Genomic DNA, 27,159 nt, shown 5'->3' with positions numbered 1-27,159 from the left:
TCCTTAACAAATGATGTAAACTATTGAAGGATTAGTAAAACGTTCTTACAAATCTTTTTACAGACGTTTTGCCGCAGCTGTAATATACACCTCTTACAGTGACTCTATATCAGGGGTGGGCAACTGGCGGCCCGGGGGCCACATGTGGCCCCCATCAACCCTCAACGTGGCCCTCAGGTCAATTTCTACACATCAATTAATTGGAAACATGAAGAAAACATGACAAAATCTGCCATGAAATCATGAAAACCAGAAATATGTCCATAATAATATTTGATCACTGGTATATGATGAGTTAAATTTGAGACATAATTGACTGTAATCGTTTTTTGTATACTACAATTTGGCCCCCTGGCAGTGAGAATTGAATGAATGTGGCCCTTGTTGTGACCAAAGTTGCCCGTCCCTGCTCTATATGGACCCTTTCTAATTTTCAGAGGGACTCTTATTTTGAAAGGTGGAAGCAGAAGTGTAGTGGCTGCTCTCTGTGTAAAGTGACGGTAGTATGAACAGTAGTAGGGGGGGGAGGAGGGAATGATAATAAGGGAGGAGGGACACAGAGAGAGTATCAACAGCAGGTCTGGAGCCAAACGTGCAGTGTGTGCTCCCTTTCTGATGAAACTTGCGCTTCTCTGGTGATACATGAGCACTGCGTTGACCAAGAGCATTCTCTACATATTTATGAAGTTAATGATAAACTCACACCTCTGATTAAAGCTACTTTTTTGGGACAGAGACCATTGCGGACATAAAAGTCGAGGCGAGGAAAGTTTAAATGGACGTTAAATGGGCTGAAGTCGGACTCGTGAAGGTGTCCCGGGTTAATGGATTTTATTGAATTTTGTTATTAAGTCTAATAACCATGGATTTATATGATGTTTTTTTACATTTTCTTGTGATCCACGCGTTGGCTGCAGACAAAAAAATGTGACCACCTGCCTTTTATCCAACTCTTTCTTGTTTTCATTTGACAAATCGCCCTTTTTTTTAATCATCTTTATCCCTGAAGAAAAGGGACGGGAACACCTTACTCTGCGTCTTGAGTCTCAATGAAGAGCATCAATGGATTGAAAGATTATACCATCGGCTTCAAGTGAAAAAGTGCCTCAAGCAAGGTAAGGAGTGCAGATAGACCCGAAGCATCCCATCTTATTCCTTTATTATTGATGCCATGAATATAGTTTCTCTGCTAAATGAACTGTAGTAGTAGGCAACAATGGCAAATTGCGATATGGCGCCTTTGTTTATGTTTAGTATATCACGTTCTCCACTTGTAATCTGAATGCTTTTTTAAAAAATAAAACCGTAATGAATATGTTTAGCACCTTGTAATGACCCAAAAGTGAACCCTGCACTGGGATTAAACAAGTGAGAAAAAATAGTCAGTTATAATACTCGGTTTTATTTATTTATTTCTTACATTATGTGTTTTTATCAATCAGAGCTCCTCCTCTCAGCTGATATGAGACTCACTGAGTCAGACAAAAGATGCACCTGTTTTCCTTTTTTTTTTGACAGCAGGTCTGTATGTTGATATGGAGGACGGAGCATTAAATTCACTGCAGGGGTGCAGATAAAGAGCTTGGGGCTTGGTGTGTGTTTTAAATGTATCAGACTGTGTTTTTGCCTGCTGCTCCACATGGTGCAGTGTGCTGGGCAGAACTTAATTTGAGCTATTTTTGCACAGAGCACTGCAGCCGTGTTGTGCCTTTTACATGATATACTCCCTTTGCCATAGCCTGGTGCGTCCCTTCCTTTGTTTTTGTTGTGCCTCTTATTACTGGTATGGTTAAACGAGGTGCACAGAGGCAAACATCACTCCTGATGCCTGTAATCCCTTGTGTGGGGCAATAAGACTATTGGGACACTGTTTACTTTCATAAATTTAAGCCTCCTTCGTTAATCAGCTTGTAGGTTTTAGTTGATATTTTAAAAGAAGATGATAATGTGTTATTTTCCTACATTACATCGTAGTAAACAGAAATCGCTTCAAATATAGTTCTCATTGCAAACACTTATTTTTAAATCAGTCTCTGCTTTTGAATTATTTACAAGGTGACGGCTGTGATAAAGAAGCATTTTCCTTCCATTTTAACACACAATCTAGCTGTGAATGTCAGTCACAAGCTCCGGTTTCCTTTACTAAGTGAAATCCAACGTGTTTGAATATTTAGCCAGCCTTAATACTACTAGTATACTAAAGTATACTGCACCAATAAAAACACCATGCAGGATATAGTGGCCTGTAGGCAGAGTGTCAGGGAGGAGGAAATTGATTGTTTTAAACAAAAATGATTCATGAGTTAAAAGTGGTTACTACAAATTGTTGTGTTGCTTGTGGTTAACATAAAGCCTTTCAGCATCTATAGAAAATACATGTCAATGAAGCTCATGTGTCAAGCCCGAGCTTGGTGAGATTAGAAAAAGGAACTTGTAAAGGAATTTATAAAGTTTGCAGGCCATGCAGTGTAGCATTAATTAACCTGTGGTAACAGGTGGAGTGAAGAAATGAGAAACAGTCCAGTGTGATGCTTCAACAGTTCACTTCAGCTCTTGGGTTTTTGACCTTTTGTCTTTTGACCATCATGGGCTCTCGTCCTAGGGTTAAGGCTAGGCTGTCTAGTCTTAAAAGTAGCTTTATGGGACTGACCTGCTGCTGAAGGGCCAGGAAAGGACAAAGACTCAAGACTTACAACAAGGATGTTAGCTGCTTTGCTTTTACAGGACTAATGTCAGTCCACTTCCTAGAGACCCCTGAGATGTGAAATAATACCATGTTGTGACACAAACAAAATCGGTCTACTTTTTGAAAAAGAAGTGCCATCCAAGTTTTCTTGGAGTAAACACAAGACATTCAAACATTGCACATAAGTCAGTACTGTTAAATCCTGTAGCAGCACCATGTGTTACTGTAGGTTACCAGCCATCACTGTGTTAATCCATATACAGTAGGCTTTCCCCGTCACGAGACCAGGGCTTCACTCCCGTGCTGAGCGTGTGCCAATGCAGTTCGTTTCCTTTAGCTTAGTAAATGTCAATACAGACACTAAATTGGGTTGCTCTGCCAGGGTCAAAATCTATGAATTGATCGCTTTGTTGTTCAACCAGTCAAGGTTGAATTGATGATTTACAACCCAGTAACTTTGGTTCGCATGTACTAGTTTTAAAAATCTTTGCTGTGGGCAGATTGGCGGTGTTTTCTATCTCTTTGAGAGATCGCTGTGTTGACCTGTGAAAGTTTTTGCATGAGTAACACCTGTGGTTCCTGCCACAGGCTGTTTAGCACCGAGACTACAGCCTCTGTCAGGATTACCAAGGATTACCAGAAGAGTAATGCTTCTTCTTATCAGGCCCGTATCTGTCGCTAACATCACTTTGGGTGTTGCTTAGGGATAACAAACACACTCACACTCGTAAGGTCAAAAGTGCACAATGAAACCCATTATGAAGTGCCCCTTAACTTTGGGCAATTTAGAGTATATTTCTGATTAATTAAGTCAGAGGTGTGTCAGGAGAGTTAACCAGTTGTTGCAGCTGACAACTTGAAATCAGCTTCTCTTGCTTTGACGTCAGGAACAACCTTCTAAAAACGGATTCTAAAAACACCCCATTGCTTATTATCTGATGAAATTAGATTTTTCTTGAGGGTAATAGAGATTCCCACATCCCGGGAACGATGGTTTAACTTCTGATGAAATTGTTGCCAACATTGTAGACCTCCATTATTAAATGTGTTGTTAATCAGCTGAGATAAGAAAAACAGCTTCTACATCAGAGATGTATAAATGAATTGTTATATAGTAACTTGTTTGTAGTCTCCACAAAATATGGACAACACAACCTATTTGATCCAGAGCTAATAAACTAAACAGCTGTGTTATTCCATTAACATTGGTGGAGTTCCTGCACACACAATAATCCAGATTTTTAGTTATTTGATTCACCAGTGATTGATTGACTACACAGTCTGTTAAGAGAGCGTCCTTGATTCGCCTCTCCAATTTGAGCCCTAATTTGATTACACTATTAACACCCGGAGCAGAAGGGCAGGATTAGTCTGGGGTGTTAGAAACATGCAGTCCAGAAGACTAAGTCATGACTACTTCTAAAGCAATTTGTGTCATTGAAATCCAGCGAAAAGTTGGACCAGTCAGCTGTGACTGCATGAGTTGTCTTGTGCTGAGGCAGGAGTTTACTGCGGGATTTTCAACTCATACATGTTCACCTTTCTCTGAATGTGAAGGCTTCATTCTTAAGACATCTTTGTTTTCATTCATTTTTATCACTTGAGTGGTGATCTTTCCTTTAACTTTTAAGATCACATAATTTTTTTAGTAAAAATTTAGTAATTTTTTTGTCAATTTAATGCTGTTTGTTTGTTTCTTCTTGTGAAGGACAGATGTACTTTGATATGTTCTGTAACTTCATTGATTCCTTATGTGTATGTGTGGCTTGCAAACAGTTGATAATTATGTACTTTCCCTCAGATACCCTAATGAGGAGCTTAGTATGTAGGAGTAAGCCCTTCTCACATTGACAAGTTTGTGTGGTGCGTTTACCTTTGAGGTTGAAAAGAAGCTGTAATCCACATTTATTTTTACTTTCAAGTACATTATAATCTGTTAAACAAGTGGGGTTGTTCCACATCACATTCTTCCACATATACTTGTGTTGTCATTTAATGAGGCCATGCTTTAATAATAAAAAAAGAAAACGTGGATCTTTGAGCTCCCCTCTGTGTACTTGTCATTTAAATGGCCCCTTGCTTTTTTCTCTGCTGCTCGAGGAAATAACCTGGCTGTCTTCTGTCTTCCCCTGCACCTGCTGACATAACCTCCCACCAGGTTTCCTCTATAATATGTGGGCTCCGAATGTCTGTCTGCATGTTTCCACAAGATAGTCCTATAATCTATTGTGGAAGCACAGCAGAGCAAGCAGGGGCAAAGACAGAATTTTTAAAACCTTGTCAAGAAAAAAAAAAAAAGGTTGTCAAAGGTTGTTGCTTGAGGTCTAGATGTGGGCCAGACTGTCAGATGTATGGTTGGATCTGCTCATTACTTTTGCTGTCTTGTGATTTTGCATTCATGACTTGTAGTGAACTGCAGCAATGACAGCTGTGATGATGCAGTAATGTGCAACCCTTTTTTTTGTTTTAACAAGCAGGAGATGACACAAATCATTACACTGAATAAATGTATTTATTTATTTTGAATCCATTTTAAGATAGAACCCTGTTTATGCTGACTCCCCTACTGAGCGAAAAAATGTTTGCACAGTAGGAGTAATCCTGTCCTCATTTACAAACACTGCGCTGAAATGATTCTGTCATGCAAAAACACACCAACCTCAGCTTTAATTCATGCCCTACCAGGCTCCCCCTCTTCATCAGCTTCTACTGTTAACATAACCCTGCTTCATTGTGTTTGTGCCATTCCTATAAGTGCTTGTTTTTGAAAATGGTTACACAAAAGTTATTGCAGTGTTCCAGTGCCAAAAGTCAACCCTTTGTTGGTGAAATGCATCTTTCTGCTGCTCTATTCGAGACTGTTTGTTTACAGAAGTGTAAACATGACGGCTTATAAACCACCAAGTGTACGACCTGAGCTTCTTGTGTTTCTGTGTCTTTCTGCAGGGCATCTTCTGTTGTATTTGCAGCTAATATCCAACACCTACCTGCTTTCTAAGAATAGCCTCCATCTCATGTTACTTTAAATGAATTTAGAATAATAAGCTAGAATTAGGAGTACTAAGTGGAGTGACTTAAGGAGAGGGGGCCCGTTCTTCAATTATGTATGAAGGGCAACAACTTAAACTTGTGCCTTTAATACAATTTGAGGTGGAGGCCATCACAACATGCTACAGCTGTTCTCATAGTTCAGACTAAGAAGTGGAGTCTTGTTTGTGAGGCTCTTTGGGCATCAGGTGAGCCGTACTGGCTGCTATTAGGTGCTTGACACTCGCACTGTATAGCAGAGGGAGTTGATTTCAGTTTGATTTGGGCATCTTAAAATCGCAGTCTATTTATGGTAGTTAGATTTCTTTTTTAAGCACTGCTAATTGGATAACATCTGGCGCCAAGGACACAAAGACTTCAACATCGCTTGTGTCACCTGTCGATTGCTGTTGGCCTATTTAGCCCAAGCTGGACCAATCACAAGCATCAGGTTAATCTGTACATACACTCAGAGCCTTGTAAAGGTCTTCCCTATGGACACACAAACACACACACACACACTTTATTCTACCAGGAAGCACACACTACACAATCCCATGCTCTACTGTGACTTGTTGAAATAGCTTGTTTGCTTTAATCCAACCCCAGCTCAGACATGCAATTTTCCAGAGGATTTAGTGTTTTCAAAGAATACAGTTATTTATTAACCAAGAAGCATCTGGAATGCAGTGTAGTTGTTGGATTATGAGATGATGTTAACTTCAGGGATTACATTTGTCTGAGGGAGGATGTGAGGGACGTCCTAGCCGAGTGATGAAACTGTGAATGGTGCAGTAGTAGTGCTCGGTTGATGGAATTTGCGGTCTTCTCTTTCAGGTTGGGAGATGTGTGAAGGTGTGTGACGGACGGCCATGGGACTGGAGAGACGGTGGCTCCAGGCTGTCACCACTGCTATAGCCATCTGTCTGCTAAGTGAGTACGCTAATGCAAATATGGATCCATTGCATACATTAACAATGCATCTCCATTATTCATCTCTCCTTGCAGAATTGCAAGATTTTTAAATTGCGTCCAGGCCTTTTCTCTTATTAAAATGTGTCTTTATCAAAGCATTTAATAATGCTTTTAAACTTTTAAAAATGTTTTATTCTCAAAAAGGAGCTTAGATAATCAAAGCAATAAAGACATCTCCCTTCATCGATTAAGTAATCTGAAGGAGCTTAAACTGTCATCTTTTTAGCATCGTATTACATAACAATGTGATACAGACATTCTTAAATATGTAACACTTACATTAACTCTTCTCTCAACATGATTAAATAGGACTTGCGCATATATGGAGATTTGTCAGGATGAAATCTGCTTTGTTGGATCACATTTACAGGATCATGATGATGATATTACTTTGCAGTATTTCACTGTGTGCCTTAAGGCTTGAATTCTTATTTTGAATAAGATTCACCACAAAATGTAGCATCATTACAGTATCAATAAAAACCACTAATTTTTAATTTTGCAAGTAAGGTTTGGATTGTGAGTTTTGCAAAATGGGCTTTGAACTTCTATAGTGTTCAGCAATGAGTTTACATTTCTACACATTGAAGTCTGTTAACATCATTTTTAAAGCAGTTAAAACTCCTTTCTCAAGTTTTTTTGTGGTTGCTTTTTACAAATGATATACAGTTTAATTGAAAAGATTAAGTGCACATATGATGTGTACAACCCTTTTTTTGTCATATCATACATAGAATCAAAATAAGTTTATCAGTAGACTTTTGATTGGGCATTTTTAGTTTTAAACCAACAGGTGTATCTTCTTTTGTCTCCCCAGTGTGTTGCATAGCTTCACCAAAAGTTGTTGTTTACTTTGGTAAACCAGACCTGCAGTGTGCTGCTTGTTATGGCAAAGCATTGCAAACCAGTTGGCATATGTTGCTGTTTAGCTGCCTGCATACAGTTTGAGTGACACCATGCTGAATCTGGCACAGTTCGCTTTGCCTTACATTAGAGAGAAAGTAAAAGAGGAGGGGCTACAGCATATATATGAGTGGACCAAAGAGAATGAGGTCAAAATCCAAGTTAAATAATATCTCTGGGTGTGGATTTAGATCAATCTGGGATTTGTGCTACCCCCAACCCTAGGCACGCTTCAGTGTGTGCGTGCATGTGTTTGTAGGAGGGGGTGGTGGGATTGATCGTGCTGGTCCGCAGACCATGTGTGTACCCCAGGGGGTGGTGGGAGGTCGGCTGGAGAGAGCGCAAAGGGTCCTGCTGTCCTGCATCAGAGTATCACCACAACCCCCCCTTCTGAGATTAGAGTAATCGCCGGGCCAGATGAGAAGCAGAGCAAACACTGGCACCCAGTTGCGCACACACTCACGTGAGCACATGGCAGCGAGTGGGAGAGAGAGAGAGAGAGAGAGAGAGAGAGAGGGAGGGAGGGGAGCCTGCTCCAGGTGTCACTAATGGGATTGCTGTGTGTTTGCAGGCTTTCCAGCTATACGATCTTGTCGCCAAATGGCACAAGATTGTTTTACATGCCCTCTGATGGCCCTGGTTGATTCTCTCTACTGATGGCCTGGTTGTACCAGGAATCCCTTTGGGGATGTCATTCACTTCTAGATGGAGTTCAAAATAAGCATTCAAGGACAAGTTGTTACTTTTTTAAACTCTATTTCTGGCATCTTGATATCTTCTTGACTGTGTGTTCATGCTTTCTCCTCTATCTTCAAAAATATTGCTGCCAATGATTCATGAAGTCAGAATAACAAACCCTCCTCAAAGAGATGAATGAGCAGAAGAACTCCAGAGAGGTTAATCTGGCCTCTCTGGCAGCAATAACTCTTTTAAAAGCCCATAATTCTAACGGCATCATAAAGTATGATTTATGTGTTATTAAAATGTTTTATTCTCCATAGCCTTCTGTGCTATCTGCAAACATACAAAGCCAATACTAAGCTCTATCTTGGTGATATGCTGTTGTCTTTACAGGTGTGTCTCAAGGCGAGGCATCGTTGGTTCGTTCCAGAGAGGGGGGCTCTGCTGAGCTGGGCTGCGATCTCACTACTACAGCCAAAGAAGCCACCACCCCTAACCTCTTTCCTCTGCATGTGGTGGAGTGGGTGCGCCTTGGTTATAATGTTCCCGTCCTCATCAAATTTGGAGTGTATGCTCCTCGTGTTCACCCAAACTACAAGGGTAAGAGTTATTCAGATGTGTTCAATTACACAACCCTTTCAGAAAACTGAAAGGTTGCATCTACTTGACTGTAGGTCTGTTCCCTTAAAGTAGAGGGAATCTTTTCCATTGTTGTAGTAATTTGACTGCACACAGACCCTCATGTGAGTTAAAAAAAAATCCCTGGAGACTCTGGAGCTACTATCATAGCAGTTTGTTTCTGAAAGTATTCAAGAGACTGACCACTAGTTGACAGATATCTCTAATTATGGTTTAGTTGGGGGGGAAGGGGAAGTGTCCATGTGGCAACACTTTTACAACAAGCTGCATGAATCTGTCGTGTGTGGGCAAAGATAGTCATAAAAAGGTTATACCTGTATTTAGGAAGACTTGGGGAGGGGAAGTTTGGATGAAACAATATCACAAACAGGTAATCCATCCAAACCACAATCCCTGTAATTACTGCTGCTGTTCAGTCTGGGTGTTTCCATTCTGAGGCTGCAGTGCAGGCAGAAGGGGAAGGGCGAGTATGGATGTGTTTTAATAGAGGCAGTTAAAGGGGGTTGGGGTAGGGTAGCAAAAGAAGGGGGGTACCAGTAACGCTGTGCATCCAGGGATTAGGAGTGTAGGTGGGTGGGGGGCTTGGTGGTCTGATGACAGTGTTTTATTAGTATGCTGAGGGGTGACCCAGTAAGAGGAGATTGTTGTGCTGGAAGGAGCATGGATGAAGCATTGGGAATAATGGGAGTTTTCTTGCTGGAGCCCTATAATCCTGTCATTGTCTCTCAGAGGACAAAAGACAAAGAGGGGTATCACAACCTCCTTTTGCTTTGCCGAAGCCAACAGGACTACTAGGACATCCAACATCCCATACTGTCCCAACTAGGTCAGTGAAATGTAGGAAACAGTAAAAGCCCCCCGTGCATTTGTCGTAGTAGCACTTATGGAGAAGGAAATCCTCAAAGTTTTAAGGCATTTTTCGAGCACTGTGTCAACGCAAGGATAACATTTAAGGTCTACAAGTGCTGAGCCACAAACAGACCACCTCAATTGGCAATTGGGCTATCGTGTTTGGCATGTTAACCCTTTTTTAGACCGTTAACCATGTCATTGTTTCGGAGCAGTCATCTGATGCACATGCAGCCATAATGAAGTAAACAAAATTATGGAGAGTAGAAAGACTGTTGTTAAAGTCCCAATATTTTGCCATCTCTAACCCTTGTGTGTACTTGTCTGGTGTGGGCTTTACGCCTGTCTGCCTCAGATCCTCATATCTCTCCGCCCACTAAGGCAGATGGCAGCACTTGAAGCGTGTCAGCGCTCTAGGTCTAATGTATTCTACCCTCAAATTAAATGTCGGGGGATTTCAGGTTTAACCACAAGACAGTAAAGTAGGAGACCATTTCCTGATCTTTGTCTTGGCTTGCCTGAGATGAGGAGCAAGAGAGCAGTGATGAGATCTGTTCTGTTGTTCAGAGCCTGGCTGGATTTACAGCAGAATGCCTGTTTCTAATAAAGCTAAGTGATCCGTCAGACTTCAATGTGCGTTATTAAATCAAAGTGTGTTCCTGTCCTCCCTTTGGTGGACTCATTGCACTTCAGATACTGCACATTTAAGTAGGCTAAAATAAAACAGTGCATTCCCAAATGCTGTCTGTCCTTGGTCTGCTGCTTTGTCTCATGCTCACTGATGCTAATGGCCATTTTTAGAAACTGAGATGAAAGAATCAAAGCAAGCGATATCTAGGATAGCTATTTCAGTCGTCCATTAAAGCAACATTATTTTGATACAATATCAGGTGTATTTGAGATTGCACTCTGTATTTGAGAAGTGTCACTGGCCGCAGAGTGCTGTCCTTCCGTCAACCCCCTTAGGCACCTGTCTCTTTGGGTCTCAGAGAGTTTCTCTTGTCTGCTTGAAGAGATTCAGGAAGGTATTAGTGCCCCTCATCCCTCTTCCTCTCTGTTTCACACCAAGCATGCCCTGCAGGGCAGAACATTAGTCAACTCACAACAAAGAGGAAACAGCCGAATAAACTCTGACTGACACGCTGTTATAGTCTGTTTGAGGTGTATTTGTTGAGACAATATGTTCAAGTCTTGGGGTGTCAGGATGGTTTACTGTTGCAGCGCCAGATCAAATGTCTCCTGTGTGCTGAAGTAAATCAGTAGAGACTGTGAGCGGGGGACTCCGACCTGAGGTTAGAACCACAATGGGCCAACCCCTAGATCCCAGCAGGGCTCCATTTATGCACTCTGTGAACACGGGAGAAGTGATGGCCTGCATTTGTTACACACATGCACAAGTCACATACACACACAATTACATTAAAGATACACAAACCCCAGACTCCTTCATATTACCATTTGTAGATTTAAATTAAAAAAATAATATCGAACAAGTAAGCTTTTGCAAATATGCGTCTGTTTGAGGAGCCCAAAGCAGAAAAACCCCATCTGAAATGTGAAACTGGTCACCCTACTAACCAGTTTTTCCACCATAACTAGACCTGGATGGTTTGTGGCAAACAATGACACACAATGAAAGGAGCATAGATCGCTGCAACTTGGGAATTTCATGTTTGCCAGCTCGAAGCAGCAGGGCAAATACAACAGCTTTGTTACCTCGTGTGAAAAGTTTTATCGTTCTGATTCATATGAAAAGCATGAGATCAGAATAAGTGCCGTGCTTAGCATTAATATTCAGCCCCATTCTAAAGCAGAAATGTCTAATTGTCTCCTCTGTAAATGCATTAATCCACTTCTGTGCGATACATTTAAAATGAGTTAAGTTGAATTTTTATCAACTTTGCCTACAACATTTTGAACAGATTAGAAAGCTTGACTTTCACTTACAGTGTGATGGGGTTATTCTTTTAGGCACTAAGCATCTCTTTTTTGGTTTCTCCAGCTAAGGAACTAAACCAAATTTTAGACAACTAGCAATTATTAACATCAGTGTTATCTCTTTCTGAACAGCAAACAGAGCTCAAGTTCTGACCTGTTAAACTGTTCAAACATCACCGGTAATCTCACTAAACTAAATACAATTTTTTTAAAGAATATTTAAATTCAGTCCACTGTAATCATGTACGAAGGCTAACTCCTGCGGTGGTAGCTGAAGTGAAACTTGGCACGTGAGCTGTGCGCGCGTTCTGGTGCAGGGGTTAAAAGAGCCGGACAGAGCGAGAGGGACAGAGTTAACTGTAATCTATTCCACGACAAAGAGCTATTCATAAGAGGGTTAAACTGATTAGGGAGACAGGAGGATTGAAGAGAGAAATTTGGGGGAGTGGGAGGGGTGAGCTGTCAGAGGCAGGGGGCCGGTCCCAGACTTAGGATTGTATTCAAATCAAAACACATCCCACAATGCACCTCTGCCCCGACTCTCTTATGCACATACGGATGGACAAAGAAAAGCAGTGCTGATGCTTCTGCAAACAGAATAATCTGTCTTCCTCCATAGTTCCCCCTGCTATTGTATCACATGTTATTCACTGTAACTCGTGTACTTCTTTGTCAGTAGGAACCAGTGGGAACCCCCAATGCAAAAATCTCATGTTTATTACACTGCTTTGGAGCAATAAAAAACATTTCCTTGACCTCTAGTGGCCTTTAAAAAGGTACATTATAACAGTTCTTCATAAGAAGAAGAAGTAAGTTACAAAACTTAAATATTGTGCAAAATTAAAATTAACTATGCGAGTAAATGATTTAGGCTTAATCTGTCCTCGTCTCAAATGCAATTGTTTCACTTTCAGAAAACCTTAATCAATCTTGTCACTAAAAAAAGAATAGGAGATCAGATTCGTAAGACAAGGCCGGCTCCCGGCCAGCAGCAAAGGCTCTGAAAGCTGAGTTATTCCTAACCTGCCACCCACTGGGCTAGAACCTGACTCCCGCTAATATGGAGAGGGTGCAGCTTAGAGGTTCACACAGTACTCTTGGATTAGCGTTTCCATTTATTACCCTTGGCTGCAGTGCAGTTCAACCTGTTGGAAACAAGGGCTCATTTTAAGGTGAACTAGAGCTGTCATGTGATAGCTGCTGAAGGAAAAACATTGAGGAGGAGGAGGGGAGACACGAGAAAGAAGCACCAGCTATTGTTTCAGCCATCCTCCCAGTCCACCAAAGGGTCTAATGATCTTTGTCTCTTGAGGAGGACTTACGAACATTGTGCTAATGTAGGACCAAAGGGAGTGATGAATGTGTCTGCTGGGGAGTTACGGAGCACAGAGGTCAGAAAGGTCAAGCTCTCATTGGTTGTCAGTGGGTTATTGATGCACACAATTCAAGTAACCTCCCTGTAACCTCTCTCTCAGTTCCTCTTTGAACTGAGCAAGAGTTTCCTATTTTTTGGGACTAATTGTGTCGATCATGTTCTTACTCATGTGTTCAATTATTGCAAAATATCTCCATTTTAACTGCATCAGAAAAAAACTAATATTTTTGTCAACATCCTCAAGGCAGAGCACCTGCTGTGCGCCATTTAAGATTTCAAGTCCAAAGATGCATCATTTAAATTTGAATAAAGCAACATTTGTCACAGCGTCAGCTTTTTGTCCGTCTAAAAGCTTATAGAAAATCAGTCCTTTCTTTTTCCGAGTCTCATTCATTTCTCTCACCCTTCCTTTTCTACCTCTTGTGCTGCTGGATGGGACACTTTTTTTCAAATCCATACACGTTTTCCCCCTCTTGTAATTTTTCAAATGTCTGACAGTAGAAAACCCAGCCCCCTCTGAATTATGAACCCTCCCTCACCCACGTTTGGCCCCGCAAGGTTTCTACAGCAACTGAATTCAAATCTAAACCCACAGCCCGGGCTTTCCTTGGTCTCATCACTATGGTAACCTGAGGGAATGAGGAGTGGGGGCTGCCGTCTCTTTGTAGTGATGGACAAGAGGGAGGCTACGGGAAAGGGTTAAGTGTTGGACAGCGAAACTAGAATTCCCCTGCGGAGACCCAGGGGGCAGGTCTCTCACCAAATTTTGAAAATCAACATGTAGACGCACCCACGTGCTTCTGAAGCCACAAGATCAGTGCACATGGTCAGCGTTAGGGATTTCCACAGTCATGCTACAGAATATGACAAGAGGTGTTATTGGCCGCAGTGATCTTTAAGAATCCTGTAATGTTTTTACTCCAGAGGATTAAGAGTGTTAAAGAGGGTTTGTGTGATTTTGCACGTGAGAGTGTTTTCCCTCTTTGCCTGCAGTGGACTGTTAATTTCATGACCAGAAAAGGTTACATAGGAAACATGCAGCTCAGGGAGGATCCCTCATTAAGAGATAAAAGGAAAATGCCTAAAGTTATCCACACACCTGTTATCATCTCCCTGCACATTTCCTCTTTCCATACCAAGCCCTGCCCAGTTGTTTGACAGATGCAGACTGAAATGAGAGGCATTCATTTATTTTTACGGTGCCACTTAAGTGAACACCGCCCATCAAATGCTGCTCTGTCTTTCAGGAGGTCAGTCAAACATTAAACCTGACTATTAAGCACAGCAACAGGCCCAGTCAGGAATGCAGGGTTAATTGTTAGCTATTGTTGTCTGTCTTTACTCTCAGTGTGTGTTTCACCCTGCCTTTGAGCCACGTATAGAGTCCAATGAATTTCATCGCTTTCAGGCTTTGATGCAGACGCTGCTGTCTGGTGTGAGAGTGGTGTGATAAATAAGTATACTGTGTTTCTACTGATGTTGTTGCTTCAGGGTTGCAGGACATAGAATTATTCTCTGCTCTATAATACAGCCTGTCTGGTGGGTGAGAACCTGGAGGCCAAATGAAGACAGTTTTATATCTTTCACTTTTGAGAATGCAGTATGCACAGATGATTGAATTAAACATATTAACATAACATATTATATCTTGTTAGCTGCACATAGGTGCAACAGAATGCCGGAAACCTCACCCTGTTTACTTTCAAACTGCTTTGGCCAGGGTCTGCTATGAGCAACGTGTGTGTTTCCCCCTGCACGCATCCTCCTGTCATTTAAAGGCCTGAGATTGAAGGGGGAAAAAAAGAGTTCATTGAGAGAAAGAATAAAAGGAAGGGGGGGGGGGGGGTGCTGCTGGTGGGGAAGGGTAACTTCAGTACCCTGAAAACCAGGCTGCAGTCACCAGGCAACCAGCAGATCAAGTTTCAAAGCCTGACAAGGAGTTGTAAGAAAGACAGAGAGGAGCAGAGGGAGTGGGGTATGTGTGTGTGGGTCTATACTCTTGCATGGATCCGTCTGTGTCTTTTGAGGGTGTTCACACAAGTTCAGAGCGTGCATCTGCCGTGCTCCACAATGTTTATCTCCAACCACCAGTGTCCCTCATGGATAAACAATAACATGTGACTCGCTTCATAATGGCTCTCTTGTAGGATTCTCTCTGAAGATATAAATTCTTAGAAGGAAAATAGATTCCAAAAAACATCCTCTGTTTTTTCCGCTTTAATGAAGCTGCCTCTGAGAATTCCCAGCATGCTCGTCCGAGCTCTGCACCACCCCACCACCCAAAACCCTAAATGACAGGACATCATCTTTATCTGTAATCTTGCATATCTTTACTGTCATTACTTGGCTGATTCATGTGTTTACACTCCAACTGAGGGCTTCTCATCATCTAACCATAATGTTTCTGCCTCCACCCGTTTTTTCACGTCAAATATAGATACTTACCGTACATACAATCTTTTTGCTTCCTGGAACAGATTCTGCGAACTAGACTATACTAAGTCTGGGATAGTGGGATAAAAGCTATACTTGTATAGATGGAAAAAACAGTGATCGCTGTCATGTTGCAAGCTTTGATTAACATTACACTCTCTGCCATCAATACACTGACTTATTTTTTATCTTACCATGATAATTTGCATGAAACAAATTGACTTTTTTACTTCTATACGGTTCATTGACTGGCATACTAACTGATTCCCAATATTTTAATCTTCATTATGTAGTTCTTTATCTGCTACAAACATTGAGCTAAGGTTGACATTTACCCTGCACAGATTTGTCTGCTAACATAAAGACTATGACTTTGACTGTGGCCTTTGTGACACTGGATGCCTGTGTCATCTAAGCCCTCGTCCTGCATGTGCTGACTCTGCCTGTCTGGCTGTTTGTGTGTGTGTGTTTGTGAGCTGACCCTCTCTCTCTCTCTCTCTCTCTCTCTCTCTCTCTCTCTCTCTCTCTCTCTCTCTCTCTCTCTCTCTCTCTCTCTCTCTCTCTCTCTGTATTGCACCCCTTACTCTTTGCCCTCCCACTCTCACCCCTCCTTCCACAGGACGTGTTTCTCTGACCCGGGGTGCCTCTCTGCTGGTGGAACGGCTGACCCTGGAGGACGAGGGTTGGTTCGAATGCCGCATCCTACTCCTGGATAGCAAAAAAGACGACTTTCGAAACGGCACATGGACCTTCCTCTCCATCACAGGTGCAGCACTGCAGGAGTTAGGGGACTCAGGAGCTCATCTCTGGCACTATCCTTGTTTAGAACAGCCTCAGCATGGAGCCTGGCTGGGGCTCTTCAGGCCCTGGCAGGACAGATTTTCCTGTGTGTTAAAGCACAATATCAAGGCATTTTCTTTGTGTGTGTTCTGCACACATGAGGATCAAGTTGATCTGCCATTTGTATGCATTTTCAAAATGAGGTGTTTTGCATTTACCATTTATGGTTAAGTGTGGGGGTATAAAGGGCGAACCCAAATAAGCACACTTCCAGGTGAATCATGATTTTTAAAGGGAACATTGCCTGAAACTTTGTCTGCTTACAGTTTTATGAATCTGAATTATTTCCGGCTTACAATGTACATCATTTTTGGCGTAAGTGCACTTTTAGTATGAATTCTACACACTGTTTTACAAATGACACCCCAGCTCCTTTGACATTTTGAAGCAGGGACGTTTGTACTACAGTGAATGAAAGGTGTACAAGGGCTGCATCAGGTTGCAGATGAACTCTAGACACCTTTTTTGTACACAGTAGCATTGCATCATTTCACACATGTGATATCATATGAATGTTTGTTGCCTCAGGGCATGTGTAGTAATCCAAACCAGACCTGGCACAGAGCCTTGTACTTAGACAATGATAACATATTTTACCCAAACCCCTTCTGTTTCCAGTGAAGATGTATATTTTAAGCCTCAATAATCCTGTTTGTGGACATATTTGAACATATACAAAACATATTTGTGGCAGACCCCTATTCTACCCCCAGAAACACTGGCAAAAATATTGTTACAAATCCTGAATATATGTCATTACACATAGTTTTTGGGGATTTGTGGTATCCAATTATTAAGTAGAAACAGGGCTACATCATGTATGTTATTGTTATGTGCCCTTTACCATAGATCTGGTAGAGAACAGATTTAATAATAAAAAAGCATCTCAGTGGTCACATTCCCTTGTAATATTTCAGTCCAGTACTCCCCTGCAAATTAATTTTTGGTAGAGATTCAGCCTAATTTGGTGGCTGTGGCTCAGTGAAAGAGTTGGTCATCTCTCTTTTGGGAGGTTTTTGGCTCCATCCCAGCCCCAACAGTCCACATGTCAAAGTGTCCTACACTAAACCTTGCTAGAATTGCTTCCTATGACATCGCCAGCGGAGTTTGAATTGAATTATCGAGGTTACTTGATGATGTTTAACTGTATCCTTGTGAGAAATAAATAAAAAGTTTGCCCCAAAAAACAAAAACAAAAACAAAAAAAACTGTTGCTACAGAGCAATAGCTAAGCTGCTGGTGGCAGCTCAAGCTTCAGAAAATCACACCAAAACTATATAAGTTTAGCATCTATTTTGGATGAACTCTCCTTTCTGAGCATTTTCTAATATATTTACTTTTTATTTCTGTGTTGAGTGCTCAAAGTATTGTCATTGCTTTGTTTGTCTTGTTTATCCGCCTTGCTAATTTAATTATGTAAATTTTTACATAATGAATTTTTAATAAATGCTCTCTTTGTTTCAGCTCCACCTGTGTTCATCAAGACACCACCAACTTTTGTAGAGGTTTTGCTCGGCGACTCGCTGACTCTCAGCTGTGGAGCCCATGGCAATCCTCGTCCAACTGTTGTCTGGCATAAAGATGAGAGTCGAATAGAGAAACATGAAAAAATAAAAGTGAGTTGGATTAACAGATGGCATTTTCACTATCTTAATTTAATACTTTATAATTAGCATTTTCAGTAGGAGATGTACCTTTGATGTTTCTTTGAAGCAAACGGCTTTGTTGTCCTCTACACCGACGCTTCAAAATCCTTCTCTGACTTTTCTCTTCTCTCTTTGATCTTCTTTATCTTCGCCCCCTCTTTAGGTGCTCAATGGCTCCTTGTCTTTGGCCTCTGTCTCAAGAAATATTTCAGGAGTGTATAAATGTCACGTGTCCAACACGGAGGGGAACCTGACCCACTATACGCAGCTGCAGGTCAAAGGTCAGTGTAGTACTATCAAGAGAAAGAATCTCTACTTTTCTCATGTTTGAAAAACATGATGTGATTGTGTCCAAGAACAAAAACAAAGAAGTAGTGATTACCAATCTACCTCCTCAAGGTCTGTCCAGATTACAAGCAAAGTGAATAATGCAATAACCATGGTAATAAAGCGTACACTGCCACCTACAGACCATTCCTGGCGGTTGCATTGATTTAAGGCCTACCAACACTCAGCAATGTTCTCTGTAATCCATGTTTTGACTGAATGCATCGCTGCTTAAATGCTGTTTTAACAATAGGGCTGTTGTGTTTTACTCCAACTTTCCAAAAGGACCTCCACTCATCATCATCTCACCAGAGGACACCACTCTCAACATGTCCCAGGATGCAGTTCTGCAGTGTCAGGCCGACGCCTACCCCTCTAACCTCACCTATGAGTGGTTGAAACAAGGACAGAATGTTTACCATATTGAGTGAGTACAAGTCGAAGCAACAAACCCAGATACTAAGGAGATTAATATACTTTAGTAAAAGAAAACATTGTGAATATGTCTTTCCTGTCTGTGGCATCATGAATCACAACATGCGTCTAAACTTAAGTGGAATACAGAGTAATGCAAGCAGGTTTATTTAAAAAGCATCAGTTATGCTTAGAGCAATTAGCTCTGAAGTGTTCTTTCTGCATCACTGACATGAAGACATGTTAAAAAATTATGTGAAAAGTGTGGCTTTTTATTTTTGTCACACATGAGATACTTGTTTCTTTATATTGTATGTAATATATATATAAAAAAGCAGCCTGTTACATGTGTGTGATAAAATGGTAAAATGGAAATCCTGATTTGACCATTTGTAAAAGTCATGTTTCATATAATTGTAGTTTTTGATAGTTCCCCACAGTTCAAACCAGACTGTAAGACTGTGGACCAATCGCAAACATACTTTGGGTCTTTTCCCCCTTCCCTATCATGCTAAATATAGTCTTTGGACACGATGGGATATTTAAAGGAAGCCTGTAAATATACACACACACACACACACACACACACACACACACACACAATGGGGCATTTTTCCAAACCATGCAGCTAATACAATCAAGTGCAATGAGATTATGTGTAAGGCCATTATATCATGTCACGGACAAAGGAGATTACTGTACAGATTATCGCAATATTACCCATCCCTGATAGAAACCTTTTCAATAATGTTTTATTCTCAATGAAAGTAATGAGTAAATTAGTTTTCATGTCAGCTTGATCGTTCATAAAAATACAGCGTTTGTTATCTTTTGGCTCCAGGTCTCTCAAGTCTAGAGTGAAGGTTTTGGTGGATGGAACACTTCTTATCCCTAATCTCATCCCTGAAGACGCTGGCAACTACACCTGTATCCCAACTAATGGGATACTGACCCCGCCCTCAGCCTCTGCGCACCTTAAAGTGAAACGTAAGGATTCACTCTGCTGCGACACAGCATCCATACTCCAATTAATTTCATAAAACTATCACTATGGTCTGGGTTACATGGGGCTTGAGCACTTTCCTGCATACCCTGGTCGAGAACGTCTTCCGTTACTTTGATACGTCTCTCTTTCTCTTCCTGCTTCAGACCCTGCTCGTGTTGGCAGAATGTCCCGGGAAACATACCTGCCCTCAGGCATGGAGGGTGTCATAATCTGCCCTGTCCAAGCTGACCCCCCTGTGCTGTATGTCAACTGGACCAAAGATGGGAACAATTTGAATCTTGAAAATGTAAGCTTACTAGCATAGAAACAAGTCCCGCTAAAGTTATTTTTTCACATCTACTCGGTGAAAACTCAGTTTGCATAATTTTGTGTCTTTCGCCATGTCCAGTTACCTGGTTGGATGGTGAACTCTGAGGGCTCTGTTTTCATAACAAAGGCCAATGACAATGCAGTGGGCATGTACACATGTACAGCCTACAACAGTTATGGCACCATGGGGCAGTCTGAACCCACCAAAGTCATATTACAGGTAAGACTACTGATTGGCTAGTGTCTACAGTTACAGTGTAAATACATGGGTAGAAGTAAAAATGCTTCCTATCTTCTTCAGGACCCACCATCATTCAAAGTTCTCCCTAGGCCTGAATATCTCCAGGAGGTGGGCAGAGAGTTGATTATCCCCTGTGAAGCCATTGGAGACCCCGCTCCAAACATAACATGGAGCAAGGTACGGATGGCACCACTCTTATAGATTAAGGCGCTCTTCATTCAGGTCTTATAAAACCCCATGTTTTAACTTGTTGCTTTCCTTCCTCATAGATTGGCCCTACTCCCCGTTCCCCGTACACTGTGTTGTCTAACGGCTCCCTGCTGCTGCAGCCTCTCGCTAAGGACCACCAAGGGGGCTGGGAGTGTTTGGCCACTAATCGTGTAGCGACTGTTGGTGCCGGCACTGTGGTCATGGTGCTAGGTGAGTGGGCAGACCTTATATCTGTTAACTTAACATGTCGCTGTGAGCTTTTTACCTTTATTGATGTTTTTTCATTTAACCTTTACTTAGAAAGGTGATCTCATTTAGACACTAGGTCTATTTTAAAGTGACTATTTCGAGACACCAGCAGCAAAACAGCACAAAGTAACAGCCACACAGACAACTATTACACTGACAAACTACAAGAGAATAAAACAAGAGAGATGTGGGCAGTGGTAGTCCGATTTTAAAATACCATGAACCATGTCTTCTTCTTCCAGTTACAAAACACCACTGTTTCTTTTTTCAGCCTTTGTAAATGTACAAATATATCCTGACTTAATTGACAGATATGTTGTCTTTTTTCCACTTTTCAGGCACCAGTCCTCATGTTGTGTCCTCAGTTTCTGTCACCACGGAGATGAACCAGGCCAATGTGTCCTGGGTTCCTGGCTTTGATGGTGGATACACCCAGAAGTTCACTGTATGGTCAGTAATATACAATTAATACTAAATAAGACGGCTAGCAGCTATCATTAGGATCATAAAAGTGAGTCACAAAATTCATCAGACTTGACCTTGAACCACTGAGCAGCATTTATAGCAGCTTCAGGTTGCAGACAAAGCGTTACTCCCATCAGAGTCATTAAAGGCTGAGCGAGTCTCCAGGCTCAAATTAATTATTTGATATTTATTTCAGATTTAGATTCATACAGCTGTATTAATCACAGAAGAGCAATTCAATTTCACAGCCCACCAAGTCATTTAAAGAAGCCAAGACAATCATTTTTTGTTGACTAAATGGATGCACAGACATTCCGAATCAGTCATTCCTCCAACTGGTAAATTAGAAAATAGTCATTCATGCATCAATTCAAAATGTTGTCACCAGGCCTTTAATGCGCAAACTCAGTGTTCTCTTCTAAACCGGTTATTCATTTTTTTAAATTCTTAACCATTGTATTGTTGTACTTCTTTACCACATTTTAAGTGATATATTTATGTTTGGGTCTTGTTTACCAAAGAGAAATAAGAGCATAGAGCATATAAATTGTTTAACTAACTTCTCTCCCTGGCTCTTCTGCCCTGTTCTCTTTCTATAATACTCACTGCAGACTTTCCTAACTCTTTTCCATTTTCTCTTTTGTGGTTTGTAATGGGGATTTCTTTACTGGGCAATTGTCCTTTTATTGAGCACAAGATACACAAAATACCTGTTTTGACTAATTACCCTAATTATTAGTTTTATTATTTGTCGATTTGTGTTTATTATATTTAATTTTTTTCTTGTTTTAATTGTAAAGAACTTTGTAACTTGTTTTTAACAAGTGCTAAACAAATACAGTTATAATTATTACAAACGGTTCATTAACGTTGAATAACAATCCTCACTGTTTCATACTTTCATTTCTCCAGGGTCAAGCAGGCTTCCAGAGGGAAACATGAATGGGCATCTCTGCCTGTGCCGACATCCAAAAACTACCTGCTGGTGACCGGGCTGCTTGCTGGGACTAGCTATCAGTTCAGTGTCCTTCCTCAGAATAAACTTGGATCTGGACCTTTCAGTGAAATTGTTTCTGTGCGGACACAAGGTCTGTGCAAGTTTTTCTTCCACTCTCAAACGTTGTTTTGTGTTAAGTGAGCATCAGTTTGAGCTTGTTTTTGTCTTCATATCAGCGGTACCAACAGAGGAACCTACAGTTGTCACAAATCTTCCAAACCCGGAGCCTCCCATACTCCTGTCAGCCAACCAGACTGAGCGTGGTGTTCTGCTCCAGTGGTCTCCTCCTGAGGCTCCATCCTCTCCTCTGACCGGCTATGTGCTGCATGCACGCAGGGATCAGGGCCACTGGGTCATCCACAGCAGTAACATCAGCGCCAATCAGAGTGAACTGCTGGTGCAAGGACTGCTAAGGGTAACAATCAGTTTAGTTACCCTCCAAATATCACCTTTGTGGCCTGTGTACAAAAAAAATCGAACTGATTTTTGAAGAAGTTTCAGGGAGGGTTTGAGGTAGTTTTAACCACGTGTATACTAGTTTTTAATTAATCAAACACCTGACTTGTCTCTCTAAGGACTGCAGTTATGACCTGAGGCTGATGTCTCGCAGCAATAAAATGCTTAGTGAACCCAGTGAGTCTGTCAGTGTCTCCACCATTGGTAAGTATCTTTATATAAAGTAATATGAGAATCACATGCATATTAAGTCAAGATCCTTTTATAACTAGATGTTTTACAAAGTTAGCGTTTTTTATTAGAAGTGGAGTTTGGTGACCGTTATTGACCAATCCGTTTACAGGGATGGAAGTTTACCCAGTTCGTCCAGGTTTCTTGGAGTTCATCCCTGAGCCCCTGCTGGCTGGTGTGTTAGGAGGAGTGTGCTTCCTGTTTGTGGCCATCATCCTTTCGTTAGTGACAGCGTGCTACATGAGCCAAAGGAGACAGCGCAGACGCAGAAAAAGAAGACAAGGTAATGTTATGATGTTAGTTTGCAGAAAGTACAAGTATTGACTTCAGACTTTATGTTGTGTTTGACGGTTTCATTCGGGGTGTTTTTTTTTACTCTTTTGCCCTCTCTTACACTTTTTTAGATCTCCCAACTGCCCTGCAGAAGAACTCCTCTCCAGAGTAAGTCTCATTGCGAGCACAAAAATATAGTTTTGCTGAAAGTTTCTGTTCCTTAATTTTAATTGAATTGATTCTAACTGTCCATGTAATGTACCTTTTGTTTGCATTTTTGAAAAGCTCAGGCAGTTTCATGTTTTATTTGGTTTTTGATTGACTGTTTTGAAACACGTAAAAGCCACCCCTCTTCATATTCTGCTACCAGCTGTCTAAATGAAATAAATAACATGAATCATCTTTACAAACAAGTCATTATAACCTCTGCTATCTTTTATGCAAGTTACAATTTTCACCTCTCATAATCTCTTTTAATCATTTATTGAGAATCTGCGATACTGTTAAGTTTAAATCTTTCATTTTTCCTTTTGTCTGTTTTTTTTTCAGTGCTCGCTCACCACCTCACAGCCCAGACAGTGTCCTAAAGCTGAAACTTTGTCCGCCACTTCCTTTCTTCCCCAACTCATCCTCCTCACAGTCTGATCGGTCATCCTTTGATAAAGGCAGCCGCGGAGAATACCACGACCAGCGGAAACAGCTCCTGTCCAACTCATCTCCACCGCCACACTACACGCTCTTTGAGAGTCACCTTGGGTCTCAGGCTCCTTCTCCAACTGCTCTGGAGTCCATCTCCAGAGGCCCGGACGGTCGCTTTATTGTCCAACCACTGCTAGAGAGCGCCAGTCCCTCCAATAGGAGAAACTTCAATAAGGAGGTCTTGCAAATTAATGGTGGGACAGGTGGCTTAGGGAGCAACAGGACGTCCTTAAGGGACTCTCCAAAGGTGAGCATTTTGAGCTCAGAGAAGGGTGAGAGGAAGGATTCTCCTCTTACTGTGGATGTCCCAGAGCTGAGCAGACCTCCTCCCTCTCCTGGAAGAGTACGGGCTCTGGCCAGAAACCTCTCCCGTCATGGCTGTTTTTACTCTGACGATGAACAGGGCTCAGAGGCTCTACTGGAAAGAGCCAGCTTTTATTCAGACAACAGTGAGAAAAAACCCAGTGATTCTCTCAGGAGGTGTCGCATGCAAGCCCAAACTGAAGATCTGTTCCCCAGTTTGGGCAAGAAAACTAATCTTCTGGATAGAGACAGAGGTTACCAGGCATTGGAGAGTCAGCTGACTAATAACAGCACCCTGGTCTCAGAGCTTGACAGTGAGTTGGAGAGGGAAAGCATTGTTAAGTGTGCCCAGCTGGCAAAGGAGAGGCAGGAAATGGAGAGGGAGCTGGAGAGCTATTCAACCGATCAGAGAAGTCGAGGTCGTGAAAGAGACAAGCGACAGTGTGATGAAACAGAGAACCCTGACAGAGACAGATCAAAGTCAGAGGAAGAGCCTATTTGGAAGCCACAAGATGTCACCATCAGACAGAAACACAGACCCTCAGCTCAGACTAGTCGGGTGTCTGACTATCGCAGGGCGTGCTACTTTGGAAACACCAGCAGTCCCCTGAACCGGCTCCAATCCCCTGGCATACAGTGGGACATTAGCCCTGTCACATCAATCACAAGCCTCATTCCAGTCCAGAGCCCCCAAGATACCACATCACCTAGATCACAACACCATCGCACATTCAGGGAAACCACAGAGGACTCTCTTGATGTTGATTCATCACGCTCTCCAGTCACCCAGAACACCTCCCTCCCCATGCTCTCCTCCGACGCCACCTCAGAAACCCCCCCGGTCCTGTGTCTGCAAACCCCAGAGAGAGCCAGGTCACTAAGTCCTCAAACAGATCCAGATTTATGTAGGAAGTCCACGAGGAAGCAGGTTTTGAGGGAGAAGACAGAGGAGGGAGGTGTTGCTACAAGGTCCAGACATTCATATGCAGGTGCCCAGCCCTGGAATTCAGCTGCCAGGGGTCTTTTAACTGACAGTGAGAGACCTACAAGTTCAGCCTCTGCACCCTTAAATCAGCCTGAGAGAACTGCAGAGGTAGACTACGCAGCGACAAGGGATCCCAGTCCATCAGGTTATTCTACTTTACCCTATGAACATTGTGAAGTAGGTGCAAAGGCCAAAGAAAAAGACAGTCGTGCACGGGATGACAGACGAAGTTCAGGGTTTTACTCTGAGTTAGAAAGAGAGGGTGTGCGCACACGCTCCAGGAGAAGCGACAAGTGTCTCTTCTCTGATAGTCCAAGTCCCATTTCAACACTGACTCTAGTAGAAGAGGTTGACAGTGACCAGTCCCAATTTTCTGTCCCAGGAATGTCAGGGTCCTTTAAGACCAAGCCTGCAGCTCCATCTCCCAAAATGTCCCCCTTGCAGACAAGTGCAATTCTTGAATATCTGAGCCTTCCAGGTTTCATTGAAATGAGCGTTGACGAGCCTGTGGAAGACACTGAAGACACAGATACTGTTAGACAGAGTTCAGAAACAAAACAGCAAAAATTACCTGGGGCTAAGCCAGATGTCGTTCCTAAAAACTGGGAGGTTCATGTTCAAGAAATCAGGGACATGGATACAAATCGAAAGGTTTGTTTTGAAGAGACTCACTCTGCAGGTGCTACAGAGGCTGGCTTTTATGCTGGTAAAAAACAAAGCTTTAAAAGCTCCCTCCAAGCAGAATCCAGAGATTTCTCAAATAGAGTGAGGTTTCCAGATGAGACAAGGACACCATCACCTTGTCCAGAAAAAACGTGCAGGCAGCTTTATGATGAGAAAACACAACTTCGGGGTCGGACCAAAAGCACAGACAGACCTGAATCCAGACTTGGATCAAGGTCAGCTCACAACCTGTTCAGTGCAGCTAAAGGCATGGCGGATATCGTGGCCAAACACTCACAGAGTTTTATAGACAGTAGTGAGTCTTTAACAGAGCATCCCCAAAGACAAGCCTCTAAGGGCAGCAGGGCTAATAACATTGCCTCACGAATATGTCAAGCCCCTGTGCCATTTCTGAAGAAATCCTTGAGTATTGGACCCTGTAGGACCCTCTCAGGTCTGGGACAGCCTCGTCCTTACCTAAAAAAATCCATCAGTTTAGGTTCACAGAGGTGGGAGCACTTTGAGAGCCCTAGGACTTATATTTCTGAGAAATGTTACTGGGACGAGTTCCCACATCCAGATGTCAGGATGAAGTCCTACAGTTTGGGTCGCAGTCCTCCTTCCCTACCAAGGCCTGGCCCCTCCTGGAGGGAGTACGTGCCGTTCAGACGCCCCAGCATGGGGAGCCTGGAGAGGCTTCATCCTGCACAAAGATCTTTAGCTAGTCCTCCCTACCTCACACAACCTATGTACCCACCCAGACAAACCTCAATCTCCCCAATGCTTGAACCCTCAGATCCACGACGGCAAGCTGCTGTCTTCCCAGACTCCTCCAGGTGGTCCCCCTCTTATCAGGATAACCTGAGGTCTGCCCATTACGTCCCCGTGCCCTCCTCCATCCCTGTACCCCATTACCAACCCTGGCCAGGATCCAGGGGGGAGAGCATGAGAACGATGGACCCCAGAAGGGGCCCTCCGAGGTCTTACCTGCCCCGGGGCATCAGCTGGCCCTCACCTTACTATCCCCCCTTCCCCCCAAGGGAGGGAGATGGCTACAGACAGCCTGACAGGACGATGGGGAGGGTAGGGGAGACAGAGATCCGGGAGGGCAGAGAGATCAGAGAGGGAGGAAGAGCAAGCTATGCAAGTCAGAGCAGCGGGAGAGGGAGCGCCGGTCTCTTCCGTCAGTCCCTGTCCATTACCCCCACATTGCTCAGCTCCCCCGAAACCACTGAGGAGAGTGAGCGACACCGAGCAGAGACGGAGCTGCCTGAGAGGAGAGCGAAAAGGTGAAACACCCCCACACCTGGACCATTACTAAAAATACACTGGAGTGTCT

General features: G+C 42.5%; 1 protein-coding gene across 1 annotated transcript in view; it reads left to right on the top strand.

Moving 5' to 3' along the window:
* Positions 1–615: 615 nt before the first annotated feature.
* Positions 616–27,159, top strand: part of igsf9b (immunoglobulin superfamily, member 9b) — a 28,911-nt gene continuing 2,367 nt past the window's right edge. Inside the window, exons 1-19 of the mRNA XM_029277175.2 lie at positions 616–1,115; positions 6,551–6,646; positions 8,666–8,872; positions 16,126–16,272; positions 17,811–17,962; positions 18,156–18,273; positions 18,605–18,746; positions 19,575–19,720; positions 19,883–20,025; positions 20,128–20,268; positions 20,350–20,466; positions 20,559–20,709; positions 21,087–21,198; positions 22,126–22,301; positions 22,387–22,625; positions 22,786–22,870; positions 23,010–23,180; positions 23,302–23,338; positions 23,720–27,109. Coding sequence (XP_029133008.2) covers positions 6,586–6,646; positions 8,666–8,872; positions 16,126–16,272; positions 17,811–17,962; positions 18,156–18,273; positions 18,605–18,746; positions 19,575–19,720; positions 19,883–20,025; positions 20,128–20,268; positions 20,350–20,466; positions 20,559–20,709; positions 21,087–21,198; positions 22,126–22,301; positions 22,387–22,625; positions 22,786–22,870; positions 23,010–23,180; positions 23,302–23,338; positions 23,720–27,109 — 5,735 coding nt within the window. The 5' untranslated portion in view covers positions 616–1,115; positions 6,551–6,585. The remainder of the gene's footprint in view (positions 1,116–6,550; positions 6,647–8,665; positions 8,873–16,125; positions 16,273–17,810; positions 17,963–18,155; positions 18,274–18,604; positions 18,747–19,574; positions 19,721–19,882; positions 20,026–20,127; positions 20,269–20,349; positions 20,467–20,558; positions 20,710–21,086; positions 21,199–22,125; positions 22,302–22,386; positions 22,626–22,785; positions 22,871–23,009; positions 23,181–23,301; positions 23,339–23,719; positions 27,110–27,159) is intronic.

The sequence above is a fragment of the Labrus bergylta genome, chromosome 2, assembly GCF_963930695.1.
Source record: "Labrus bergylta chromosome 2, fLabBer1.1, whole genome shotgun sequence".
NCBI classification, from domain to species: Eukaryota; Metazoa; Chordata; class Actinopteri; order Labriformes; family Labridae; genus Labrus; species Labrus bergylta.
Note: the sequence above shows the minus strand (reverse complement) of the source record. Positions and strands in the feature narration are given on the sequence as shown.